Source organism: Cydia fagiglandana, chromosome 24 (genome assembly GCF_963556715.1).
Source record: "Cydia fagiglandana chromosome 24, ilCydFagi1.1, whole genome shotgun sequence".
NCBI lineage: Eukaryota > Metazoa > Arthropoda > Insecta > Lepidoptera > Tortricidae > Cydia > Cydia fagiglandana.
The window spans coordinates 9,354,322-9,379,190 of NC_085955.1; the positions used below are offsets into that span (position 1 = coordinate 9,354,322).

The window sequence follows — 24,869 nt, forward strand, 5'->3', positions numbered from 1 at the left end:
TATAACAACAAATACTAAAAACAGAATAAAATAAAGATTTAAATGGGGCTCCCATACAACAAACGTGATTTTTGACCAAAGTTAAGCAACGTCGGGAGTGGTCAGTACTTGGATGGGTCACCCATGCAATCCTGGAAAAAAAACAAAAAAAAAGCAAAAAAAAAACGGTCACCCATCATGGGTGACCGTTTTTTTTTTGCTTTTTTTTTGTTTTTTTTTTTTGCATTATGGTACGGAACCCTTCGTGCGCGAGTCCGACTCGCACTTGCCCGGTTTTTTTCAAATCCACTCGTATATCGAGGCTAAACGCTGTCCTGCATACCCTGACTCTTAAGGGGCTCACAGTTCGTCGGACGATATCAGATCAGCCTGTCAGTTGTTTGGAACTGTCACCTGTAACTGATAGGCTGATCGGACGAACTGGTAATCTGTGGGCCCCTTTATTCTGTCTGTCCTGCCCGAGACCCCGAACAGCATCTCACATTGAGCTCAGATCCCACTCATCTTTCAGGACCCGAACGGCGCGGACCCCACGCCGCTGCCGCCCGATGTCGACCAGCTCTTGTATAACGAGGCCAAGCAACTGTGTCCCGCTTACCAGGTAAATATTAACGCATTTATAACCTCTGAAACACACATTTTTTATAGTAAACTAGCTTTTGTCCGCGACTTCGTCTACGTGGAATTAGAACAGCAGATTAAGTAGGTATAGCGCCTGGATAATGCTAATAGCAATCATTCAATTCGCGCATTGCTTACTTCAATTATTAGGCAATTCATTAACTCTTTCAATTCCACCCCCCTTTGCACTCTCTTCAGGGATGATTTCCTACATGAAAACTATCCTATGTCCTTTCCCGGAACTCAAACTATCTCTATACCAAATTTCAACTCAATCGGTTCAGCAGCTTAAGCGTGAAGTGGTAACAGACAGACACACTTTCGCCTATATCTGAGTAACTTCTGACATTACACACAGTATAGTAAATATTAGAGAGCCTACCGCCAAAAGATCCTCAGTTGAACTTTTTTCTTCCGAACAGTCAAAGGCGAAAAGTTATAGCCGTTATAGATATTAACCTTGTTGATTTCTCATTTTTAATATGGTCCATACTTTCTAACGCTCTTTCAAAATCTATCACCAGGTAAACCTGATTTATGTAAGTATAGCCGGTCAAACATGCAAAAAGCGCGAAATTCTAATTTTCCACTTTTTACATTTTTTAAATTTGCCGCTTTTTCTACTGATGGAAATGGCTTGACACACTATAGTTACAACTATTACGAGATATCATACAAGATACTATGATATACGATCCTGCCGGCCTAGCCAAGGTTACAATCGCTATCGCTTCGACAACGAAAAGCAATATGTCTCTCTATCACTCTTCCATATTAGTGCGACAGTGACAGTTGCGTTTCGATCGCTACGGAGCGTAAGCGATCGGCATCTTGGCTAAGTGGCCTGACTATCTAAGACCTAGCGTGCAACCGATAGACAGATAGAATACTCTTTATAGGCACACCTCGGTAAAAGATACAGCTTAACTTTTTGAACGCCAAACGGCGTATCCATCTGCCGTGCCACTGACGCCACCGGGGTAAAATTTACTTTTGTGAATAAATAATGCCAACCTAAAAGTGGGGTGTTTTCCAGTACATTTTCATCAAAAAACGATCGACGTCAAATGCCGTCTTTGGCGTCGTTGTCACGATTTTGCGTTGACGTCAATTGCCGTCTGTGGCGTTCAAAAGGTTAAAGAAAAACAATCGATTAAAGATAGAGGCAGACAACAAATACAAATATCTTTATTCAGTAATAAAGGACACAACAGGCGGTCTTATCGCTAAAGAGCGATCTCTTCCAGACAACTATACACCAGAAAAGGTTATTCAAACTCGACGTTTTAGGTGGCAAAGGAGCGTCTAATCGAAGCGTTCGACAAGGCGAAGCTCGGCCGCTGGATCAAGAAGCCGATAGAGCAGGACCAGTTCGTATGCGAGATCCGCGACGCCGCGCCCGACGCCCTGTTCGCCTAGACCGGCGCCTCCCGGCGTAGCGCCGTGCAGCAGGAGGGTCAGCCGGGTAACACGAGAAACAGTCAAGGTAGTGAATTAAATGAGGCAGGTAGGGACGGAAACGGTTTAGGTAGTGACATAAATGGTGTAGGTAGAAGTAATGATGCAGGTAGGGATGAAGGCGGTTTTGGTAGTGACAAAAATAGTGTTGGTAGATGTAGAAATGATGCAGGTAGCGATAAAAATGATGTGGGTAGGGGTGGAAATAATGGAGAATTTAAAAGCAACCAAGGTAGGGATAAAAATGATTTTGGTAGGGACGGGATTGATGTAGGTAGGCGAAACGATCCAAGTAGGAATGTGACTGATCAAAGTGACATAAATGGTCAAGGTAGGGAGAGAAACGACCTAAGTAGAATTGCAATTAATCCAAGTACATCAAATCGAGCTAGGTATTATTTAGAAAGAAGAATTTATAAAAGGGTTAATTTGGTTGAAAAGGATAATGAAAGAAGCGCATGTTTTTACACAGAGGGCGAGGACGATTGTCGTGGGATTAAAAGTGGTGAAAAAAGATTAGGGGCGAGCAATATTGACGAAAATAAAACGACTATTGCGAACAATAGTCGCATATCCGGTCTGTTAGCAAAAAAATATTGGGAACACAGAATAAATGAATACCGTGCCAGAAATATGATTGAAAATAACCAAAACGTACTTCACTTACAAAATAATTCAAGACAAGACAATCAGGTAGCTGAGAAATATTTTCAAAAGCGAGAAAGTACAGATGGAAAGGAATGTAACATGGCGGTCGACAGGAAAATAAATTCCAATGAAAATGCAAATGCACAAAATATTATACAAAATAATAATGAAAGTAATTTTGAAATCTCTCGTCTTGATAAACTTAGACAGTTGGGAAGACGAGCTGCTTACAGAAATGAAGATATATCCATTGTCCAACTACGTCAACCGAAAATAAATGATAACAGATTAAAGAATGATAATTGGGATTCACATAGGACCAACGATAATTGGGATTCACATAGGACCAACGAAGACAATGATGAAATAACAATTAAAAGCATGCGACAACCTACATTAAATAATAATGTGAATGCTAGAAACAATGAAAACAATGCTTCAGATTGGAACTTGCCTCAACCTATTGAAAATACGAAAGATTTAAGAAGTGTCAAATTGCGTCAACGCAGGATGAATGATTTGAACGCTAAAAACGACAGTAATAATTGTCGCGATCACCATTGGGATTCATTCTTAGATAATAATGAAGCAAGTGAAATAATTGGAGATCTGCGAAGACCTATATTAAACAATAAATATATCGCTAAAAATGACAATGAAAATAACGGCCAAGAAAAGAAGGATTCGACAATTGCCAAAATCCGTCAACCAAAGGTATATAATGACATGAACGCTAAATACGGTAATGATTTTCAACATTGGAAATCACATGGATCTATTGACGAAAGAAATGTTAGTTATAATGATTCACATACACTGAATATAACTAAACCCGAACCCAATGAAACTGTATTCAGAAATAAAGCTAGACAAAATGAGAACGCTATTTTTGTCGGTGGCTTTGATAAAATAAAAGATCAACTATCCGAAAACGATATCAACAGGTTGACAGCGAAAGTTAAAGAGCTTCAAATAGATAAAGAAAATGTTTTACAGCCTAATGATGTTAATAATGACAGTTGGCTAGATGGATACAGTTCTACAAAATGTAGAAATGTATTTAATGATAGAACTAATGATTTAGGCGAAGTAAATAAAAATAATTGGAATACGCATAGTTCTAATGAAGATAGAAAGAATACTAATGTAGATTTGACACAAAATGATAATACTGGGTTACACTCGAATATGTTGAAGCGATTGTGGGCATTACGGAAAGGCAGAAAATGATTGTATAAAAATATGTATTAGGTAAGTTACCTAGAATAGGCACATTTTTTAAATGCGTACATTCGGGCAAAGAGAATAAAGTCTATAGAGACGGATTGTCAAAGTAAATTATGTAGCCACTGTAAATTTACTGCCATCTTTCGACAGAAGATAAAACTGTTAGAAGATAAGACACCATTTGACTTTGATCCTTAATATTCTTTAACTGATATGTGTTGACTTTTTAAATATTAATAATCACGCCATCTACTCGAGCATAGGCTGAAGGTTGTGGCGCCATCGCTCGAAAACATGGAACCATACCTTTGGCCTATAGTCGAGTAGATGGCGTGAATATCAATATTTAAAAAGTTAACACATATCAGTTAAAGAATAAGGATCAAAGTCAAATGGCGTTCAAACAGTGTTAATCTTCTGTGGAAAGATGGCAGTAAATGAACTGTAGCTACATAATTTACCATGACAGTAACTCTCTATTCCAAATCCTCTTTGATTCGGGTATTTGACAGTATTTAAAAATATTTTGATTCTCATGTCATTGTACTTAATTATTTCGTTCGCCTATATGTTCCATCATTCATCGAATTAAAACCGAGAAAACCTCGGGAAATGCTTGAGAAAAGAGACCTAGGCTCTCCGAAACATGTCGCGCGAGTGACTAAAGCCAAGCGAGTCTAAACCGTAAAATTATTAAATGTTACATCATTTTTGTTATTTTGTCTGAATTTCTACATTATTTGCTACCTGAATAGGTCAAAAACTTATGTAAATTTTTAGTTTTTCCTGCTAGACATGTCAAAACCCTTCTTCAACGTTGTGTGATGAATGCCTTTAAATACAGTCACCTGCAATAATATGTTACATAACGAAGGCCGCAATAATATCTGACACGATCTTATTTGTAGAGCCATAAGAGCGTGTCACATATTTTTGCGGAGTAACATATTATTGCAGGTGACTGTGCTACGCAATTTACTACCATGACTGTACTGAAATTACAAATTTCTGGTAATTTCTATTGATTCAAAGCTGATCGCCTATATAAATATGTATGTCTGTGTGTCTCGCTGCACTGCGCTATATATAGGATGTGACCAATCTAGACGGTAGGGCTACACTTACGCGCGCAATAACAACTACACATCTCACGCTCCACTTATATGTGAACGGCTACCGCAAATTTCGAAATTCGAGTTTATATTTGTCGTAGTCAGATCGTATAATCCGCCGTATTACATTACGGCTAGCCGTTTTCAAAAACAGGGGCGTTTTGAAATGCGGCGGTTCGACGATTAGCCGGATTGTCACTGCGATACGTTCTTCAATAAGGCGGCCCACGTTTAGCCGCATCGTACATTGTAGAGTGACCAGTTCTTTCGGTCGCCTACGTAACCGGAGTTTGACAATGTTTGCAATTTAATTTATTTCTACCATGGTCCCACCGCACTACATGTGTTTCTTTTCCAAAACATTTCCTTCACAACTTAAATAGACGGAGCCCCGCAAGCGGGGCTCCTATTTCTGGGCGGTTTGCCCTTCGGGCATCTGAAGTTACCTAACGAACCTAACCTAATTACCTACCTACGCTTTTTTCCCCAAAGTGTAATGTTTTCACGGACGTCTCACTTAATCAATAGGTAGGTAGGTTAGGTTCGTTAGGTAGCTTCAGATGCCCGAAGGGCAAACCGCTCAGAAATAGGAGCCCCGCGAAGCGGGGCTCCGTCTAGTTAAGTTGCGAAGGAAATTTTTTTTTGAAAAGAAACAGTCCGACAAACTCCAGATTTGATGGACACCCCAGCGTTTGTCAGGCAGCGCCACGAGTGTTAAAAATGGGAACTAAAAACTGTCAAAGCGGCGGCTATTGACTCGCTGTATTACATTACGGCTAGCCGTGTTGAAGAACGTATGGCGCCGAATACATTCCGGCGGATTCTCATTCAGCCGCATTCAATACGGCTAATCGTTAAACCGCCGCATTTCAAAACGCCCCTGTTTTTGAAAACGGCTAGCCGTAATGTAATACGGCGGATTATACGATCCGACTGCGACATATTCATTGCTAACTTACGGCATAGAGTAATATAAGTAAAGATAGAGTGGTAACTCCATACGTCAGTTTTCTTAGCAAAACGCGCGTTATTTCGTAGTCGACCTCGACATCTAGCGTCAAGTAGTGGAACTATCAGTACCCCTACTTGACACCAGATGTCACAATCACAAGTGTAGCTACTGACGAAAAATGTACTACCAAAACATTTTACAACTAATATAAAGGCCTGTCTCCATATCGCGCGGCAATTTATCGAACATTGGCTCGCGAGGCAGCCGCGTGCAATGGATACCGGGTTGGCTCGCGAGCCAACCCGGTATCCATTGCACGCGGCTGAAAATTGTTGATTATTAGAGTTATTGTTTGCCGCGACATCTATTGTCGACTAGCAGTACTGATAAATTCCACTACTTGGCGCTAGATGTCGACTAGGAAATAACGCGCGTTTTTGTAAGAAAACCGATGTATGGAGTTACCACTCTTTCTTTAAGTGTGTACTTATATTACTCTATGCTTACTGTAAGAGTGATATTGATGGATATGTCGGCGGCCGATCGTAAGATCAGGCATATCGTGAAATTCCTAGGCATATCGTGAAACGTGAAAAGCTTTGACTCGTTCCCTGAGTCGACGCTACGCGGGGCCTATTTCTGGGCAGTTTGCCCTTCGGGCATCTGAAGCAACCTAACGAACCTATCCTGCCTATATATTGGTTTAATGTGACTATCGTCAAAACATTACACAGGAACATTACGATCTGCCTGATCTTACGATCGGCCGCCGTCAGGTACTTACATAAAGTGTATTGTTCGTGTCTTATCATGTAAACAAACGTGACGTCAAAGTGTCATTCCAACAACACGATTCATAGACAATCTAGACATCGTAATGTCAGATGTTTTTGAGGTGATCCGTTCGTTATTGCGATTATTGATGAAAATCTTATTAGAAATGATATTTTTCAGTGGTTATTTGGTTGATTTCAATAGTTTGTGAGTTTCTTTAAATATACGACAACATTTTAAGTGAAGATTATTGTGTAATCCCAGAGAAAAGTGTGATAATGTCTTCGAGAAGTGTTTGTTTACATGATAGGACAAGTAAGGATGAAATCACTTTACATAAATTTAGATTTTTGTGGTTTGCATTAGGGCATTGGTTAATCATTTTTGTGTATATTTTTTTTTATATAAAATTACCTCTTAGTTAAGAAAAAAAATTGATTGACCTTACACCAAAAATATGTATGCACTGTAGATGTGTTTTTGTTACAAATAATGCATAAGTACATGTAAATTGTATATTCGCGCGTGGAAGTATGCATGTAACTCTTAGTTTAATTTTTTTTATTTTACATATTAACCTTTTCGACGCCGTGTCAAACACAAAAGCTGTCACTCGGACGCCACGTCACCGAAGTGACAACTGAAATTGAACTTTATGCATACGCACGTAGGTCTATGTTGCTCTGTGGTCTGTGACTGATTAATCAGTCTTTGGCGTTGGACCTGCGGTGCGGATATATCGGTCATTGGCGTCCAAAAGGTTAGTTAATCTTTGTGTATGTACGTCTAACTTCTCATATAAGTGTAATCGTTAAAAAAGAATCCTGTCATGTCTTATAAAAAAATAACATTCATTCATAATTGTCAATTAGAACAAGGTACCAAAGAGGTAATTTTGTAACTGGTATAAATAAGTTTTTTTAGTGTAAGCATCTCGATGTATTAGTAGGTACCTACTACGTGCTCACTCCATACATCAGTTTTGGTACCAAAACGACTATTATTTTCGTACTCGACATCTAGCGTCGAGTAGCGGAACTATCAGTACCTACTGCTGCTCGACTCGTTTTCATTTTTCTAGTATAGTGCGTTTTTTTAGCATTAGAAAAAATGTAAACAATCTTTAGGTCAGGAAATGAATGCTCAAAAAACGTTGTAGAGGGAAATGCTAGGAACACAATTTTTGACTCCGTAACTTTGTTTAGACTAGTTAGGAGGTGAACATATCAAAAGTCCCCGGCTGTAGCCCCGGTGCTGGGGGGTAGAGGGGGGTAAGAAGGTCGAATTTTTCGGTTTTTCATTGATATCTTGGAAACTTTGCATCTTAGCGACATGACTACTAAGACAAACCGAAAGCTCATAAAATTAGTTACAAGTTTTATCCAGTCAAGTTTTTCGATATCTTGAATAGTTTTTGAGATAGACGCTCTTGAAAGTTTATTTAGGGATTTTAATGTTATCTTGATATCTACATCAGTGATGCTGTTAGGCCATGTTTGGCATCATTTTCGTATAAATCGGGGGTGCTGAATTCATTTATGGTATCACATTGACACTATTCCGAAGTAAAAACAAAATTAAAAAATATATATATTTTTTAAAATCCCTCTTCACGCTTAAACCGCTGAACCAATTTCGTTGAAATTTGGTACAGAAATAGTTTCAGTCTCGACACAGGACATAGGATAGTTTTTATAACCAAAAGCATCTTTTGAGGATGTGAAAAGTGGGGTGGAAGTTTGTATGGGGAGTCAGTAACCGCTGAACCGGTTTAGGTGAAATTTAGGATGGTATACATCTGTGATTTAGATGAAAATGATACCTAACATGACTTCAAACCTTACCTTAAGCAGTATGAACCTCAGGAATTCAGTTTCGTCGATGAAGTTGAATTCCCCCCATACTCCATTTCACAACTTTAAAGGATGATTATTGAGATAAAAAGTATCTTATGTCCTGTCTTGGGACTCGAAATATCTGTATACCAAATTACAATTAAATCGGTTGAGCGGTTTAAGCGTGAAGAGGAATTTAAAAAAAAAGGTATTTGTTTAAAGTTTATATGTTTTTTCTAAGGAATGGTGTCAATGTGATACCAAAAATGAATTCAGCATCCCCGATTTATACGAAAATGATACCAAACACGGCCTAGCAGCTTCACTAATGTAGATATCAAGATAAAATTTAAAGCCCTAAATAAACTTTCAAGAGCGGATATCTCAAAAACTATTCAAGATATCGAAAAACTTGACTGAATAAAACTTGTAACAATTTTTATCAGCTTTTGGTTTGTCTCAGTAGTCATGTCGCTAAGACGCATAGTTTCCAAGATATTAGTGAAAAACCGAAAAATGAGACCTTCTTTCCCCCCTCTCCCCCGCAGCACCGGGGCTACAGCCGGGGACTTTTGATATGTCCACCTCCTAACTAGTCTAAACAAAGTTACGGAGTCAAAAATTGTGTTCCTAGCATTTCCCTCTATAACTTCTTATTTCTTGGCCTACTTGACGTGTCTTTGAATTGAAATACACTTATGAATCTAATACGATCATTTATATTCTTCTGCTTTCATAAGTAATAGTTACTGATTAAAACGCGTTTTTCAATTAAAATACATGTCAAGATCGCTTACCTTCTTTCTAATGCTAAAAAAACGAACTATAGAGTATATGTTTCTAGGAGTATAATCACTCAGTATTGTTACCAGTAAGTAAATGCACAATTCTTAGAATAAGGTCTCATGTTAGACTACCTAGGTAATGTTAGAAACTTAACTTTTAATAAGTATTTGTCTGTTTAGGCCTTAGAGGATATAACCAATGGAGACGCCATGTCTAAAATTTTCGGTACAAAATAGTCTGCCGTTTTTTGCGGGGTCACATCAAATGTATAGGTACGTCATGTCAGATAAACGTCAGTCCATACATATGGTTGACATGTGGTTGACCATTGGCCGCCTATTTTCGACAGAGGGGAACGCCTGTTAATGGCGGCTCCATTGTTAATTACTCCGAGGTTTAGGCCCACTTGCACCATCCCACTAACCCGGGGTTAAGCGGTTAAACCGTTAACTTAGTGTCAAATTTTACTGGTAACCATGGCAACTCCAGGTTTAACCGGTTAACCCAGGGTTAGTGGAATGGTGCAAGTGGGCCTTAGTCTGTGAATTAAAAATGATACAACGTTTTGGCAGGATGTTTTATTAATAATAAAGCTAGTTTTACAGGTAACGATGTATTTTTATTTCATAACATAAGCCCCCATTCGCTAAACAGCTTTTTCAACGCGCGTTAAAAAAGCGCTTGAATCTGTCCACACTCTAAATTCGACTTAACGACCAAGGCTTAAAGTAGAAAATCCAACAACGCTTGATAAATTAGGGGATATTACTGCAATGTTCTGCCGCCAGAGTGCAGCACTACCGACTCAGTAAATTCATAGAGTAACTTATACACACTGTGCCTTAAACTGTTTTTTGGCAAGTTTTCACAGACAATAAAATATGACATTGATGCATCAAGGCGGTTTGCTAAAAAGGGCCTACCGGTAAACGCGAAAATCGGAATTTAGTTATCTGCCTCTTTATCGCTCGAATACGCAAGACTGATAGAGAGATTAGAGAACGAATTTCCATTTTCTTGTTTCGCGGTAGGCCATGTGATTGACGTGACGTATGATGTGTCCATGTGGTTTGTTTACTGTATGTGCCACAAAGGTGCCACCTACGCAGAGCTTTGCCTAATATTCCCTATACATACATGGCTATCCATTTGTGTCATTCAAACGCTTTTTTAACGCGCGTTAAAAAAGCTGTCGTGCGAATGGAGGCTAACTGTACAATAACATTAGTATAATATAACATTAAAATTATCTTAATATCACTGATTTGTAGCAATAACTATTAACTAGTGTAAAGTACCCCGCTGGCCAAAACCACAATATATAATAGTACTACCCATAGTCTAATAAAACATGGTCTTCTCTTCCCAGAGTGACACAAGCCTGCGTCACAATAACATGGCCGCTATATATAGCGCTATCGCATACTATCGTATAGCGCTGTCGCATGATGACGTAGGCACAGAATAAATAATAGTACTAGGTACAGAAGACTCACTCTCTAACAAAACGCGTCTGTTACGGTCAGCACAGATATGGCCGCTAGGTGGCGACAGCGCCACGCGCGGCTTATGGCAAACCCCAAAATTGGGGCCGAACGGATGGACTTTTAGCTACCTGTAGCAAAGCGACGAAATCGCGGTGTGAGCCACGCCTGACGTAGGCTTGTGTCAGTCACGTGACCACGAAAAGACGGGAAGAGAGTACCAGGCGGAGTATATCATTATATGTACCATGGTACTACCGTACAGAAAGGACACTTCCTACAAAACCGAAGTTTGACAGCGGTTCAGGGTCGAATCATGCTGTCCCTTTCTAATGTATGGCTCTGGCCCTTTCGACTATTTAGGGTTGTCAAAATTCAAGTCATGTTATCTGTGGTCGTGCACGCAAAAAAAAGTCAAGTGGTGCCAACCCTAATAATTGCTCAGAGCAATGCTGAGCCGAGCTGAGCCGAGAATGACCGAAAGGAGAAGTGTTGCCTCACTGCCATAACTATAAACATTTATTATTTGACCGACCGTTAGCGAAGGTCTCCATTTCAGATTGGCAAAAATATATCTAAAACGGAGACTTCCGGTCGCATTTTAACCGATTCTCGTTTACAACATTTTTATATTTTAATAGTACGTATTAAATTATCTACCAAAGTATTTCAAGTATAGTAAGGTAAACGTACTAGTGCTCGACGCGGTCCCAGTACATTTCATCTTGAAACCGTCATTGTCAATAGAGGTGACTGCAAGGTGTCATCTATTGGGCATTAGCATGTCGAGCACTAGTACGTTACCTTATGCACTGCAAAAAGCTTTCCAAAAATATATTTTTGGTATAATAAGGACAGGCCATGTATCTGACATAATTTCATAGAAGTTTGACGTTTATTATAACACTTCCACACTCTGTGCTTAAATGATGCAGAGTTAGCTTAGCCTGACTATATCGGGTTAAACATTGAGATATTTGATGACATACTTGCTATGGAATGATATTTCAATAAGGGCGCGTTTACATATAGGCTTTGAAAACTAGCGTAAACGCACCTTTAATATTGCGTAAAAAAAACTATATTACAGAGAGTATCAGACATAGTGGAATAATATGTGAGACCGAGCTTTGCTCAGAAAACATATAAAAACTCAAAAATGACCGTTTTCCCAGAGATAAGACCTAGCTAGATCGATTTTTCGCCCCCGAAAACCATATAGCAAATTTTATCGAAATCAGTAGAGACGTTTCCAAGATCTCCGAAATATATAAATAAATAAATATACAAGAATTGCTCGTTTAAGGCCAAGCGCGCACTGCGATTTTTTGTCGTGCGATAATTTTGTCGCAATAATGCAACGTATGTGTTTATATGTCGGTGCGCGCACATGCGACAAGAAAATAGGTATTACAGCGCGATTTTAAAATCGTGTCGCAAAAATTTTAATCGCAGTGCGCGCAGGCTCTTAAGGTATAAGATAAATGTCGCAGGTACGATATATAACGCATTAACCTTTTCGACGCCGTGTCAAACACAAAAGCCGTCACTCGGACGCCACGTCACCGAAGTGTCAAAACTGAAATTGAACTTTATGCATATGCAGGTCTATGTTGCTCTGTCGTCTGTGACCGATTAATCCGTCTTTGGCGTTGGAGCTGCGGTGCGGATATATCGGTCAATGGCGTCCAAAAGGTTAAGATAACTGAAAATTCACTGTCACTAGAAAGTGATTCTAGATCTGTCCAATATCTTGGTCCAATGTATATTTTGCGTCTCACATTTTGCTTAATGAGAGACGCAACGTACAGTCGCCATCAGATATATCGGAGCGGCCAAGGTGTTCACAATATCTGAACACGCACTCTAACGCCCTGACAATAGAGGAGTGCTCAGATATTTGTGAGCACCTTGGCCGCTCCGATGTATATAATGGCGACTGTACAGTTGGTGTATTTCAAATATCAAAAAAAAATGCATTAGGTTGTTATTAAAGGCTATTTTCAATTCAATTCAAACTGTACATTGGTCAAAGAAATTGGACAAGTGGAATACCACCATAAGACACACCCAAAGAGCATATTTTCTAATTTTTAAAAGGATTCTTAACTTTACACGCTTATCACGCTTAACACAGCCACATTGTGGCACTTTTATGGCATTTTTTTACAACTATTCTCTAATAGCACTTGCAATTAAAACATTGTTTTACTCCACTTTTTTTCTTACAGGATAACTTTACATGTTCATTTATTCTATAATTTAAGTTAAAGGTTTTTTTTGGCCTGTTCAATTAGTATTTGGCCGTTTCTATTGCCCGCTAGATGGCGTTACTTCCCGCAATTTTCTAAAGCGGCGTGTATGAGCGCTTTGAGTTCCGTGTAGATAATGCAGTGTCGGCTTGAGGGCTTGCAGATTTCTCAGTGATTTGTTATGGACATACATCGCATAGTCAACATAAACATCATGCAACCACCGAAATGTAGAAGGGTAGTTCAGCTATTCGCCGCTAGATGGAGTTACTTCCCGTTCTTTTCTAAAGCGGCGTGTATGAGCGCTTTGAGTTCCGTGTAGAGAATGCAGTGTCGGCTTGAGGGCTTGCAGATTTCTTGGTGGTTTGTCATGAACATATAACGCATGGAAATATAGACGGGTAGTTCAGCCATTGCCCGCTAGATGGCGTTACTTCCCGCAATTTTCTAAAGCGGCGTGTATGAGCGCTTTGAGTTCCGTGTAGAGAACGCAATGTCGGCTCGAGGGCTTGCAAATTTCCCAGTGACTTGTCATGGACATATAATGCATGGAAATGTAGACGGGTAGTTCAGCTATTGCCCGCTAGATGGCGTTACTTCCCGCACTTTTCTAAAGCGGCGTGTATGAGCGCTTTGACCTCCGTTTATAAAATGCAGTGTCAGCTCGAGGGCTTGCAGATTTCTTGGTGGTTTGTCATGAACATATAACGCATGGAAATGTAGACGGGTAGTTCAGCTATTCCCCGCTAGATGGCGTTACTTCCCGCAATTTTCTAAAGCGGCGTGTATGAGCGCTTTGAGTTCCGTGTAGAGAATGCAGTGTCGGCTGGAGGGTTTGCAGATTTCGCGGTGGTCCACGGAAACGCCGCATAACGCGCCTATACCGGCATCTGAAAATAACAATTGGTTAGGTACCTACTGTCAAAGATATATGTAAGTCCTGGCACAGAATAAATAATAGTACTGGGTACAGAAAACTCACTCTCTAACAAAACGCGTCTGTCACGATCAGCAGAGATATGGCCGCTAGGTGGCGACAGCGCCAGGCGCGGCTTATGGCAAACCCCAAAATTGGGGTCGAACGGATGGACTTTTAGTTACCTGTAGCAAAGTGACGAAATCGCGGAGTGAGCCACGCCTGGTCCTGGGGCTTCCAAAATACCGAACTTCTCACAATACCGGTATTAATACCGAAACTTTCTTCGTCAATACCGGAATTACCGAATATGAATCGCTTAAAAATCTATAGTTTTATTAAAATGGGGAATTAAAAAGGCTCACTGTAACACCAGCCGGCGTATTATGGACGGCTTTATCCATCTTTATCCACGTGATAAAATAACTGTCACTTTTTAACATCGTGGGATAGAAAGTGATGGACACCGTTTTATCACGCTGTCACGTGGACAAGAACGCCCATCATATCCGTACAGATATGTTTTAAAAGTACATAGTTGTGTCAACCCTAATAATTGCTCGGAGCAATGCTGAGCCGAGTTTGGCCGAAGTCAGGAGTTCCGCACCCCTGGTTGTGCAGAAACAGATCATACCAGCAGAGTCGGCGCTGACGATCCGGAGCCACAGCACGGCCATGAGCGTGCGCGCCGTCTCCACGAGGCTGCGCACGCGCGGGGGCGCCGCCGCCGCCGCGCGCAGCCAGCGCGAGTGTAGCGCCGTCACCAGCGAGCAGTCTGCCGATACGATAAGGCAAACATTTCATTTTTACACTAGAAACAGTTTTATTCCCCGTATTATGTATCTTTACAACAAAGAATCCAACGAAATAGAGCTTTCAATACCACTCAGGGTTGAAAAACAATAATAAATTAAATAGTTACGATTAATACAATCAAAAGTGAGTAATAATAATGTATAACATAAGTACCAGCAACACGCTAGATATTAAGTAGGTAGTAAACAATTGTACTTCTTCTTATAGTTTAAGTTAAATAATTCAGGTCCGTTGCAACAACAATATTAACTATAATCTACAACGTTTTCGGCACTGTATTATCAATCTTATATGTAATAGTTTTCAATGTATCTTTTTTGTAATGACTGTTTGTGCCAAAATAAAGAGAAAAAAAAAATTTGGTACAAGCTTTTATCGCTGACTGTACTTTTCTTTCCGCAGACCACTAATACTCACATAGACAATTCTAAAACCCCCAAACACAATATGGCGTATTACTGCATTGTTCTGCCGCCAGAGTGCAGCACTAATTTGTTTAGTAAACCGTAGAGTAACATACATACTTTTATGACAAGTTTTCACTATGCATCGAGGCGGTTTGTTTACAGGTGGCCTACCGCGAAACGTGCAAATTTAAATTTCTTTATCAGCCTCTCTATCGATAGAATAGGCAAGAGTGACAGAGAGGCAGAAGTCGAACTTTCGATTGTCGTGTTTCACGGTAGACCATGTGATTAACCTAGTGATGATTTGTCATTGATGATGTCAATAAAGTTTATTTATTACTGTATGTGCTAGCGGTGCCACCTACGCAAAGCTTTGCCTAATATTCCCTATTATTGTAGAAGACCGTACTCTAAAGAAAACTGGACTTTGTGGGGTCCATACCTTGTCCCATCTCTAGTAACTCGATAGAGCGCGCCGTCAGGGGTGTCTTGATGTCAGCGAGGGGCGAGCCGCGATGTGGCACCGAGTAAAACATGAAACCAGAGCTTAGGGACCACAGTTGAGCACGCTTCGACAGGTCTTCTGGGGAGGGAAAATTAAGTTTAAAGAAAGAGCGGTAACTCCATACATTCGTTTTCTTACCTAAACGCGCGTTATTTCGTAGACGACATCTAACGTCAAGTAGTGGAACTATTAACACCAGATGTCACAACTGACGAAAAATTTACTACTAAAACAATTAATATAAAATAAATACAAATAAATATTATAAGCAGAAGGGGTTGAAAATAGACTTCCAGTTAATCCGGTTATAATATCAGCTGACAATTGTTGAGCATTAGTTTTCGTTTGCCGAGACATCTATTATCAACTAGCAGTACTGATAAATTCAGCTACTTGACGCTAGATGTCGACTACGAAATAACACGCGTTTTGGTAAGAAAACGTATGGAGTTCCACCACTCTTTCTTTACTTAGGTATATTACTCCACCGTTTAATAAATATTATCTTAATATTACAAAAGAAAGCTGTAAGATGTATTGATAAAGCTAAGCCCCTGGAACACTGTCGCCCACTTTTTGTTAAACATAAGATAATGACCGTCATTTCATTATACATCTTTTTGGTTAGCATATTTATTTACAAAAACAAATTCAATTACCAGATAAAATCCAATAACAGATTGCATGCCTTAAGAAATAACAACGATATTATTTTACCAAAATCAAATAATTATATACATTTTAAAAGAAGTATTGAGTACAATGGAATCAAAATTTATAATTTTTTAAGTAATGACATAAAACAGTGCAATAATTTAAATGAATTCACAAAAAGGCTAAAATGTTATTTACTGAAGGAATATTTTGAGAAATTGACTAATAATAATATTTTATTTAAATTTGTATAATAATAATTTTCTTAGCTTCCGAATTATCGAATTATTAGTTATAGAAATGTAATGTTATCGTAAAACTTAGGCTGAATATATTACTTAGTGTAAGTTTTGCATGCCAAGTGTGGCAGAACATGCATTCATGTAACCCATCTACTGACATGACAAATTGTACCATCTGTGTAATGTTCTAGCAAAATAAATGATTCTGATTTTGATTAACTCAAGCCAACCGCTAAGCCACTATTATGATCATCTACGGACTGGTTGGTGGTATGAAGCTAACTTCTATTAAGGGCCAGTTGCACATTTGATAGACTGATCAACATCAGCCGACGCGCCCCGGCGCTTTACTATGAAACTTTCCAGAAATAAAAATTTAGCGAACTCTTTAACGATACGAACAGTTTGGTACAACCGACCCTATAGTTCGTTTATTTTAGCATTAGAAAGAACTTGCAAGAAGGTAAGCGATCTTGACATGTCTTATAATTGAAAAACGCTTTATAAAAATATAAAACTATTACTGAAAGCAGAAGAATATAAATGATCGTATTAGATTCATAATTGTTACATATTTGCCGTAACTTATTTTTCAATTGTGTTTTTCAATTAAAAGACACATCAAGATTGTTTACCTAATTTCTAATGCTAAAAAAATTAAGATAAGTATGTTAAGTAAGTAATGTATAAATTAGTTTAGGCTTCCAAACGTTTTCACTAGTGGGCGACGGCGACGGCCAGGCCTTCGTGGCCCTCCCGTATTGGCTGTATTTCTCCGTGGGTAAAATAAAGCCACCCGTGGGCAACACATAAATGGAAATAGATGGAAATTACTGGATTATGAGGTGGTCAATAAAGAAATTCCAATTTATAGCCCCAGCCATACAAAACAAAGCCCTAAATATTCCAATGAAAATTGGACCTACAGTACAGGTAGTAGGGTTGATTTTTATTTGTTTGAATATTTCACGTAACAAAAGAAATGCAACTCTGTTCCAATTGAATATGGTTTAAATTTCATCGATGAGGCAGTACTATCCCTAATAGCATTTTCTTGTAGGGATTTTGTTGGGCCTTTGTTTACGTATTAGTTGGGCAACCGTTATATTTGGCCGTACGATTTGCTGGAGGGCCCTCGACAAAGGCCCTCCCGAAGATTCCCAACAGAGGGCCATTAGAGTAATTTTTTCGTTGGGCCTATTTAAATAAATCATACAATTATTCAACGGTGGTGGTTTTGGTTGGGCCGTGGTTGGGCCTATACACATTTGTTTGATGGTTGGTTAATTGTTACATTTGGCCGTACGATTTGCTGGAGGGCCGACCACAAAGGCCCTCCCGAAGATTCCCAACAGAGGGCCATTAGAGTATTTTTTTCGTTGGGCCTATTTAAATAAATCATACAATTATTCAACGGTGGTGGTTTTGGTTGGGCCGTGGTTGGGCCTATACTCATTTGTTTGATGGTTGGTTAATTGTTACATTTGGCCGTATGGCTTGCTGTAGGGCCAACTGCAAAAAAATAAAAAAGGGCAATTTTTTCGTTGTGCTTCTGTTTGCAAATTCAACAATTACCCATCGGCAAGTCAGGTAGGTCGGTAGGTAGTCGTGTACCAGGTTGAAGGCCCAACACAGCTTGTCCCACAAAGGGCCAACATTGTAACTTTAACGTTGTGCCTTGTGTAGGATTCTTACAATACTACCGTAGGTAAATAGTTGTGTAATTTATAGTGTGCCTACAGTCTAATTATGTAATGGGCTTTTGTTTACGAGTCCTACAGTTACCCTACGTTAGGTAAGTGGTTGTGTAATACGACGTTGGGCCTTTGCTGATAAATATTACAATTACACTACGGTAGGCATTGGTTGTATCCACATGAAGGCCCTAGGCAGCAGTTGCTGTTAATCTTCTCTGTACGTTCCAATTTTAGTATATGTACTGCTGAAGCAAGTACACTTACTATACACTCTAATTTGTATATATACTAACCGCACTTTGAAACTTCGTAAGCGAGATTTATGTTTTTTGAGATTTAAATTGAGAAAATGTTGGTAAAATACAATTTTTTAAATTTATGTATAAATTTTATAGTTATAGCTATTAGATTTATAAGTTACTTTAAAAAAATATTATGATTATATCCGGAATAATCGAGAAAATAACTATAACTTCGATGTTTGGAGACAGTAACGCCATCTAGTGACGCCACAAGCAAACTCAACTGGTATTGTTGGGCATCAGTACCACAGCCAATGTTGGTAAATGCGATATTTGTGCTCACTGGGCCAACGAATGATATCTTTGACTAGCCAACGTTACCAAAATACACAAAGGCCCATTGTTGGGCATCCGTGCCACAGCCAATGTTGGTAAATGCGGTATTCGTCACCATTGGGCCAACGAATGTTATCGTTGTTTAGCGAACGGGAGCAAAATACACAAAGGCCCATTTTTGGGCCTCAATGCTACAGCCAATGTTGGTAAATGCGATATTTGTCGTCATTGGGCCATCGTATGATATCGTTGATTAGCCAACGTTACCAAAATAAACAAAGGCCCATTGTTGGGCATCAGTGCCACAGCCAATGTTGGTAAATGCGATATTTGTCATCATTGGGCCATCGGATGATACGGTTGATTAGCCAACGTTACCAAAATACACAAAGGCCCATTGTTGGGCATCAATGCTACAGCCAATGTTGGTAAATGCAATATTTGTCGTCATTGGGCCATCGGATGATATCGTTGATTAGCCAACGTTACTAAAATAAACAAAGGCCCATTGTTGGGCATCAGTGCCACAGCCAATGTTGGTAAATACGATATTTGTCATCATTGGGCCATCGGATGGTATCGTTGATTAGCCAACGTTACCAAAATACACAAAGGCCCATTGTTGGCCATCAATGCTACAGTCAATGTTGGTAAATGCGATATTTGTCGTCATTGGGCCATCGGATGATATCTTTGATTAGCCAACGTTACCAAAATAAACAAAGGCCCGTTGTTGGGCATCAATGCTACAGCCAATGTTGGTAAATGCGATATTTGTCGTCATTGGGCCATCGGATGATATCGTTGATTAGCCAACGTTACCAAAATAAACAAAGGTCCATTGTTGGGCATCAGTGCCACAGCCAATGTTGGTAAATGCGATTTTTGTCATCATTGGGCCATCGGATGATAGCGTTGATTAGCCAACGTTACCAAAATACACAAAGGCCCATTGTTGGGCATCAATGCTACAGCCAATGTTGGTAAATGCGATATTTGTCGTCATTGGGCCATCGGATGATATCGTCGATTAGCCAACGTTACCAAAATAAACAAAGGCCCATTGTTGGGCATCAGTGCCACAGCCAATGTTGGTAAATGCGATTTTTGTCATCATTGGGCCATCGGATGATAGCGTTGATTAGCCAACGTTACCAAAATACACAAAGGCCCATTGTTGGGCATCAATGCTACAGCCAATGTTGGTAAATGCGATATTTGTCGTCATTGGGCCATCGGATGATATCGTCGATTAGCCAACGTTACCAAAATAAACAAAGGCCCATTGTTGGGCATCAGTGCCACAGCCAATGTTGGTAAATGCGATATTTGTCATCATTGGGCCATCGGATAATATCTTTGACTAGCCAACGTTACCAAAATACAGAAAGGCCCATTGTTGGGCATCCGTACCACAGCCAATGTTGGTAAATGCGGTATTCGGCACCATTGGGCCAACGAATGTTATCGTTGTTTAGCGAACGGTAGCAAAATACACAAAGGCCCATTGTTGGGCATCACTGCCACTGCCAATGTTGGTAAATGCGATATATGTCATCATTGGGCCAACGGATATTATCGTTGTTTAGCCAACGGTACCAAAATACACAAAGGCCCATTGTTGGGCATCTGTGCCACAGCGAATGTTGGTTAATGCGATGGTGGGCCAATACTAAATTAACGTTGGCTACGGAACGAACCTCATCCCAACGTTTTCCCTACTGTTGGCACCGTGGGCCCCAACGAAAATGCTACTAGGGATAGGTAGGACCTTGGGCCATAGGAGGATAGGGAAGGAAGGTTGGCAGCACAAAAGTTACCTTCCTTTACAAAATCAGTTGAGAAAAAACAAAGTTCCTCAGTTGCCAACATTAAATAAGTTTTTAGCAAAAATTTCATTTTTGGTAGGTACAAGCTTTTATCGCTGACTGTACTTTTCTTACGACAAACGACTAATACTCATCGAGACAATTCTAAAAACCCCTAACACAAGGTTGCGTTGTTTCATCGCAGAGTTCCTATGGCCACCTCCTGTCTCCATCATCAGATCAGCTCGATGGTACCATAATATTGCATTGTCATCCAATTTATACATGTATGCAAAATTTCAGCTCAATCTATAACCGGGAAGTGGATCAAATTTAACTTGCAAGATTTGATTACACACAGGCAGACAGACAGACAACGGTCAGGTGAAACTAAATAAAAGCTTGTAAAAATCATTTTAAGTAATTAACCAATTATTAATTTAGACAAATGATTAAACATTATGCTTACCTTTTCTGTTTGAAGACCTCTTATTTCTATCCATTTCTTGTCTCAAATCACAAGTACTTTCACTAGCTGAGCTATCATCATAAATATCATCCTCATCATATCTTAATCCTAAATTATTCTTATCATTTATATTCCTGGAATTATCATTATCCTTATTTCTATTAGACTCTATGCTTTCTTCATAAACTTGTTCATGATCTGTTTTACCCGTATCATCATCAAGTCTTTCTTTTACACCCATTTCATCATCATGTCTTTCTTTTACACCCATTTCATCCTTACCCTTATCTTTAATGATCATATCATTATTGTCAATATTGCTGTCAGTTTTGTGATTCATTTCATTGTCTTTATCGTATTCGTCGCAGTTTTGTTTTATGTCCACATTATCATTAATTTCTCCACTTGGATTCCCATGTAATTCGATATAGGCTTCGTAAGCTGAAATGAAAGTAAAATTGTAATACTAAAACTTATTTTCCAATTTTTTCAATTATAAAGTCAGCCATATTTTTAGGCTTTTCTCATTCAGAATCGCTAGCGTTATTTTTATACAAAATTCCCGATGGAATACGTAAAGTTTTAGTGAGTTTTGTTATTATTTTGACGCAACGAATAATATAAGTTCGAAGATACCGTAAAATGGGGTGAGTTGGGTGAAATTTGACTTTCAAACCTCGATAAAATTTTATTTTTACATTTAAAAACTGAATGGTGTATATAGTCAGTGGTTCAGATGTTTGTATTTTATTTTGGGTAGTTCCATTTCATAACTTTGACGATAAAGAGGAAAACCCACCTCACCCCGTAGTGCCTCGTATTTGGGGTGAGAGGGTTTTTCATACAAAGGCATAAAAGATTTTGGAAGATTGTTGGATCGATTTTTTTTTATTATGCGTATTACTATAGCCCCATTTTAAATTGGAATACATTATTTTTGTAGCAGTAGCCTTAAAATCCCTTCTCACCCCCCTCTCAAACCTTCTCTCCCCTATTCATAACCCAACTCTCCCCGCGAAACCTACTCACCCCGTTTTACGGTATCAATATTATCATTCTAACATTAGTCCGGATTAAGTCTGGATCTAAAACGCTAACGATTCTGATAAGGAAACGAAATAAAAAAAATACTTTGATTCGCACGTCCGCAAATAATTGTATCAGGTATTATTTATCGTACCAAGACATGTTAAAACAAAGTTAAAGACAAATTTGTTAGCTAGTGAAAAGGAATACAATTCACAAACAATTTGTTTAAAACTTATATGTGTTATATACCTTTTCACTAGAGCTATTGCTATTACTGTAGGTATAGATTACCTTCACAATATATCTGCTTGATGAACAACCCCCCCTTGGAGTGGCCCACCCACACGATGGGCCGCTGCCCCACCCCCAGAGCCAGCAGCTGTGCGATCATCTGTTCTGCTCGCTCGTGCAGGTGCAGTCTGAAATCAGAGTCCATTTTCATATTTCAGTTATTTTAAGTTCATATTTAGTCTGGCAAATTAATTTGACATATTTTGAGATTTGAGATATTTTGAATCCCGTAGAATGATATCTTAGGATAGTTTTTGTCACGAAAATCTTCACTCTACCCTGATCATCCAGATGGACACGCAACAGAAGCTAAATACGTTGCAAATATTAAACTGTAATAGAAATATTTAAAACCTACTTTTTGAGCATTTCTTTCCATGGACATTAAACATAACTGGATGGCGGACATTGGCCAAAAAGTGTGTCCACATGAGATAGTCAAGGTGGGCCGTTGTATCTCTTTCTAATTAGGGTGACCATACGTCTTATGTATGTGGGATATTAGGATAACATTTAAATATATAGTTTGACCAGGATCTTTTCTTAATCGTGCATAGTTATATTAGTAATAGAAATCATACTGTCTTTTCGCCTAAAAAGGGATGGATATAGTTTTTTCTCTTCTGTAAAACGCTTCACACAACCTTAGGTACTTAATTTAGTTGTTCTAAATGGTGTGTCCACATTACGGCACCTATGCAATTAAAACTGCACGAGGCCATGCGCTTGGCGAGGAAGAGAACCCTATGGAGGAACCTGGTCTTCAACAGAAGGATATGATGTCACGATCCTCAGTATTGAGGGACCAAGTGAAGAAGAAAAGCTGTTACTAGTAGGCGTAGGTACTGGACCACGAACATGGTCGATCGTCAGGAAGGTGGTCCGCCGTAACGTCTGTCAAGAACACAGGTATGAGTGAGAGGGATAGAGAGACAAATATGCTGACAGAACCAGAGGGTCTACTGTGAACCATGTTCGACGTGTTGCCTCTCTGTCACACTTACGTACGAATTTACAAGTGCGACAAAGACGCAACGGGGTCGGCTCTCAGGACAGGAAGTGGAGGAATTACATACAGTATTTGCCGCCTTAGGCCCCAAGCCCAACATAGCAAGCTCTAGCCGCCCCCCCCTTTCTCAGCACCCATCATATAGACTGCCGCCCAAAATATCTGGCCGCCCTAGGCCCGGGCCTACTCGGTCTTAGGGCAAATTCGTAACTGCCTGAGGGTCGCGTGGGTCCGCTACACCCGCTTGCTATCGTTTTTAACTAGGACGCTTGTCACTGGACCATAGACATCGAAGTTTGCAAATTGCGAGCATCTTTCTCTGTTACTGTAATTACTCCTTTATAGGAATAAAAGAGAAAGATGCCCGTAATTTGCGAACTTCGGTGTTCACGGTGCTAGGCCACCTGTGCGAAAAGAGAAGAGTCGTGAAATGTAAAGAAATTAGTGATGTGCCGTTCTTAGTAAATTTTCCAAAGAGGGTAAATTCCCAGTAACGTTTCTGGTATCGTCCCAAAAGTCAGTAAATTACGATAAAGTTCTATTTTTCTTTTATTATCAATGTGTTTATTATTATTATACAATGCATAAATGTGTCTGTAATGTTTAAGGACTTTGGATTTCAATATTGGCAATTATTTATTCTGTATTGGCTCTCATTTCACCAATTTAAACATGCCGAAATAAATACATACCTATTTATATAAACTTACTTAAGTACCTAATAAAAGCTGTGTAACACTGATTCTCATCGTGCCGACATCATAGTCACCCTAATGAGTTTGACAATGTTGTCTTGTATTTTTATCGCAAAATGTAATAATTGTGGCTTCCTGGTGAAACAATATTCCACAATTAGAAATTCTTTCACTCCCACAACCTTTAACGCAACATTTATTCACCATTTTTAGGAAATTTTGCATTCACGTGTTTTGATAACATGTCATGACGAGAGGGATACCAATTAACATTCAAAGTTTCTACAATGTCTACCACACCAAAATAAAAGGTTTTTTTTTGTTGTCCACATGCTTGGTTAAATCAGGTAATAATATTGACATCATACTTATTTACAAATTTCTTAAAAGATATCAGAACCTTACTCTGAATATAGCATTTAAATAATATAAGAAGTTATTTAATTTGAGTAGTATATTGATATAAATACTACCACAATGGTATATTTTTAATATTGGCAACACGTGCGAGTGAGACACCGCGACCCACCTTTGCTATCTCAAGTGGACCGTTTTCTCTAGTCTGGTACGAACGTCTTTCTAGCTCGGTGATAAAGTTCAATTT

The 24,869-nt window shown here is 39.2% G+C and overlaps 3 protein-coding genes across 3 annotated transcripts in view; 2 read left to right on the forward strand and 1 right to left on the reverse strand.

Moving 5' to 3' along the window:
- LOC134676451 (double-stranded RNA-specific editase Adar-like) overlaps positions 1–2,097 on the forward strand; it is a 33,291-nt gene extending 31,194 nt beyond the window's left edge. The window contains exons 4-5 of the mRNA XM_063534847.1: positions 512–601; positions 1,912–2,097. Of these exons, the coding sequence (XP_063390917.1) occupies positions 512–601; positions 1,912–2,040 (219 nt within the window). The 3' untranslated portion in view covers positions 2,041–2,097. The remainder of the gene's footprint in view (positions 1–511; positions 602–1,911) is intronic.
- Positions 1–24,869, forward strand: part of LOC134676431 (U4/U6.U5 small nuclear ribonucleoprotein 27 kDa protein) — a 282,614-nt gene that overhangs the window by 35,162 nt on the left and 222,583 nt on the right. The window lies entirely within an intron of this gene.
- The window catches only part of LOC134676381 (uncharacterized), a 43,799-nt gene continuing 28,906 nt past the window's right edge, over positions 9,977–24,869 (reverse strand). The window contains exons 7-11 of the mRNA XM_063534754.1: positions 22,562–22,689; positions 21,242–21,682; positions 15,731–15,871; positions 14,700–14,840; positions 9,977–14,039 (exon numbers count right to left, since the gene is read on the reverse strand). Of these exons, the coding sequence (XP_063390824.1) occupies positions 13,906–14,039; positions 14,700–14,840; positions 15,731–15,871; positions 21,242–21,682; positions 22,562–22,689 (985 nt within the window). The 3' untranslated portion in view covers positions 9,977–13,905. The remainder of the gene's footprint in view (positions 14,040–14,699; positions 14,841–15,730; positions 15,872–21,241; positions 21,683–22,561; positions 22,690–24,869) is intronic.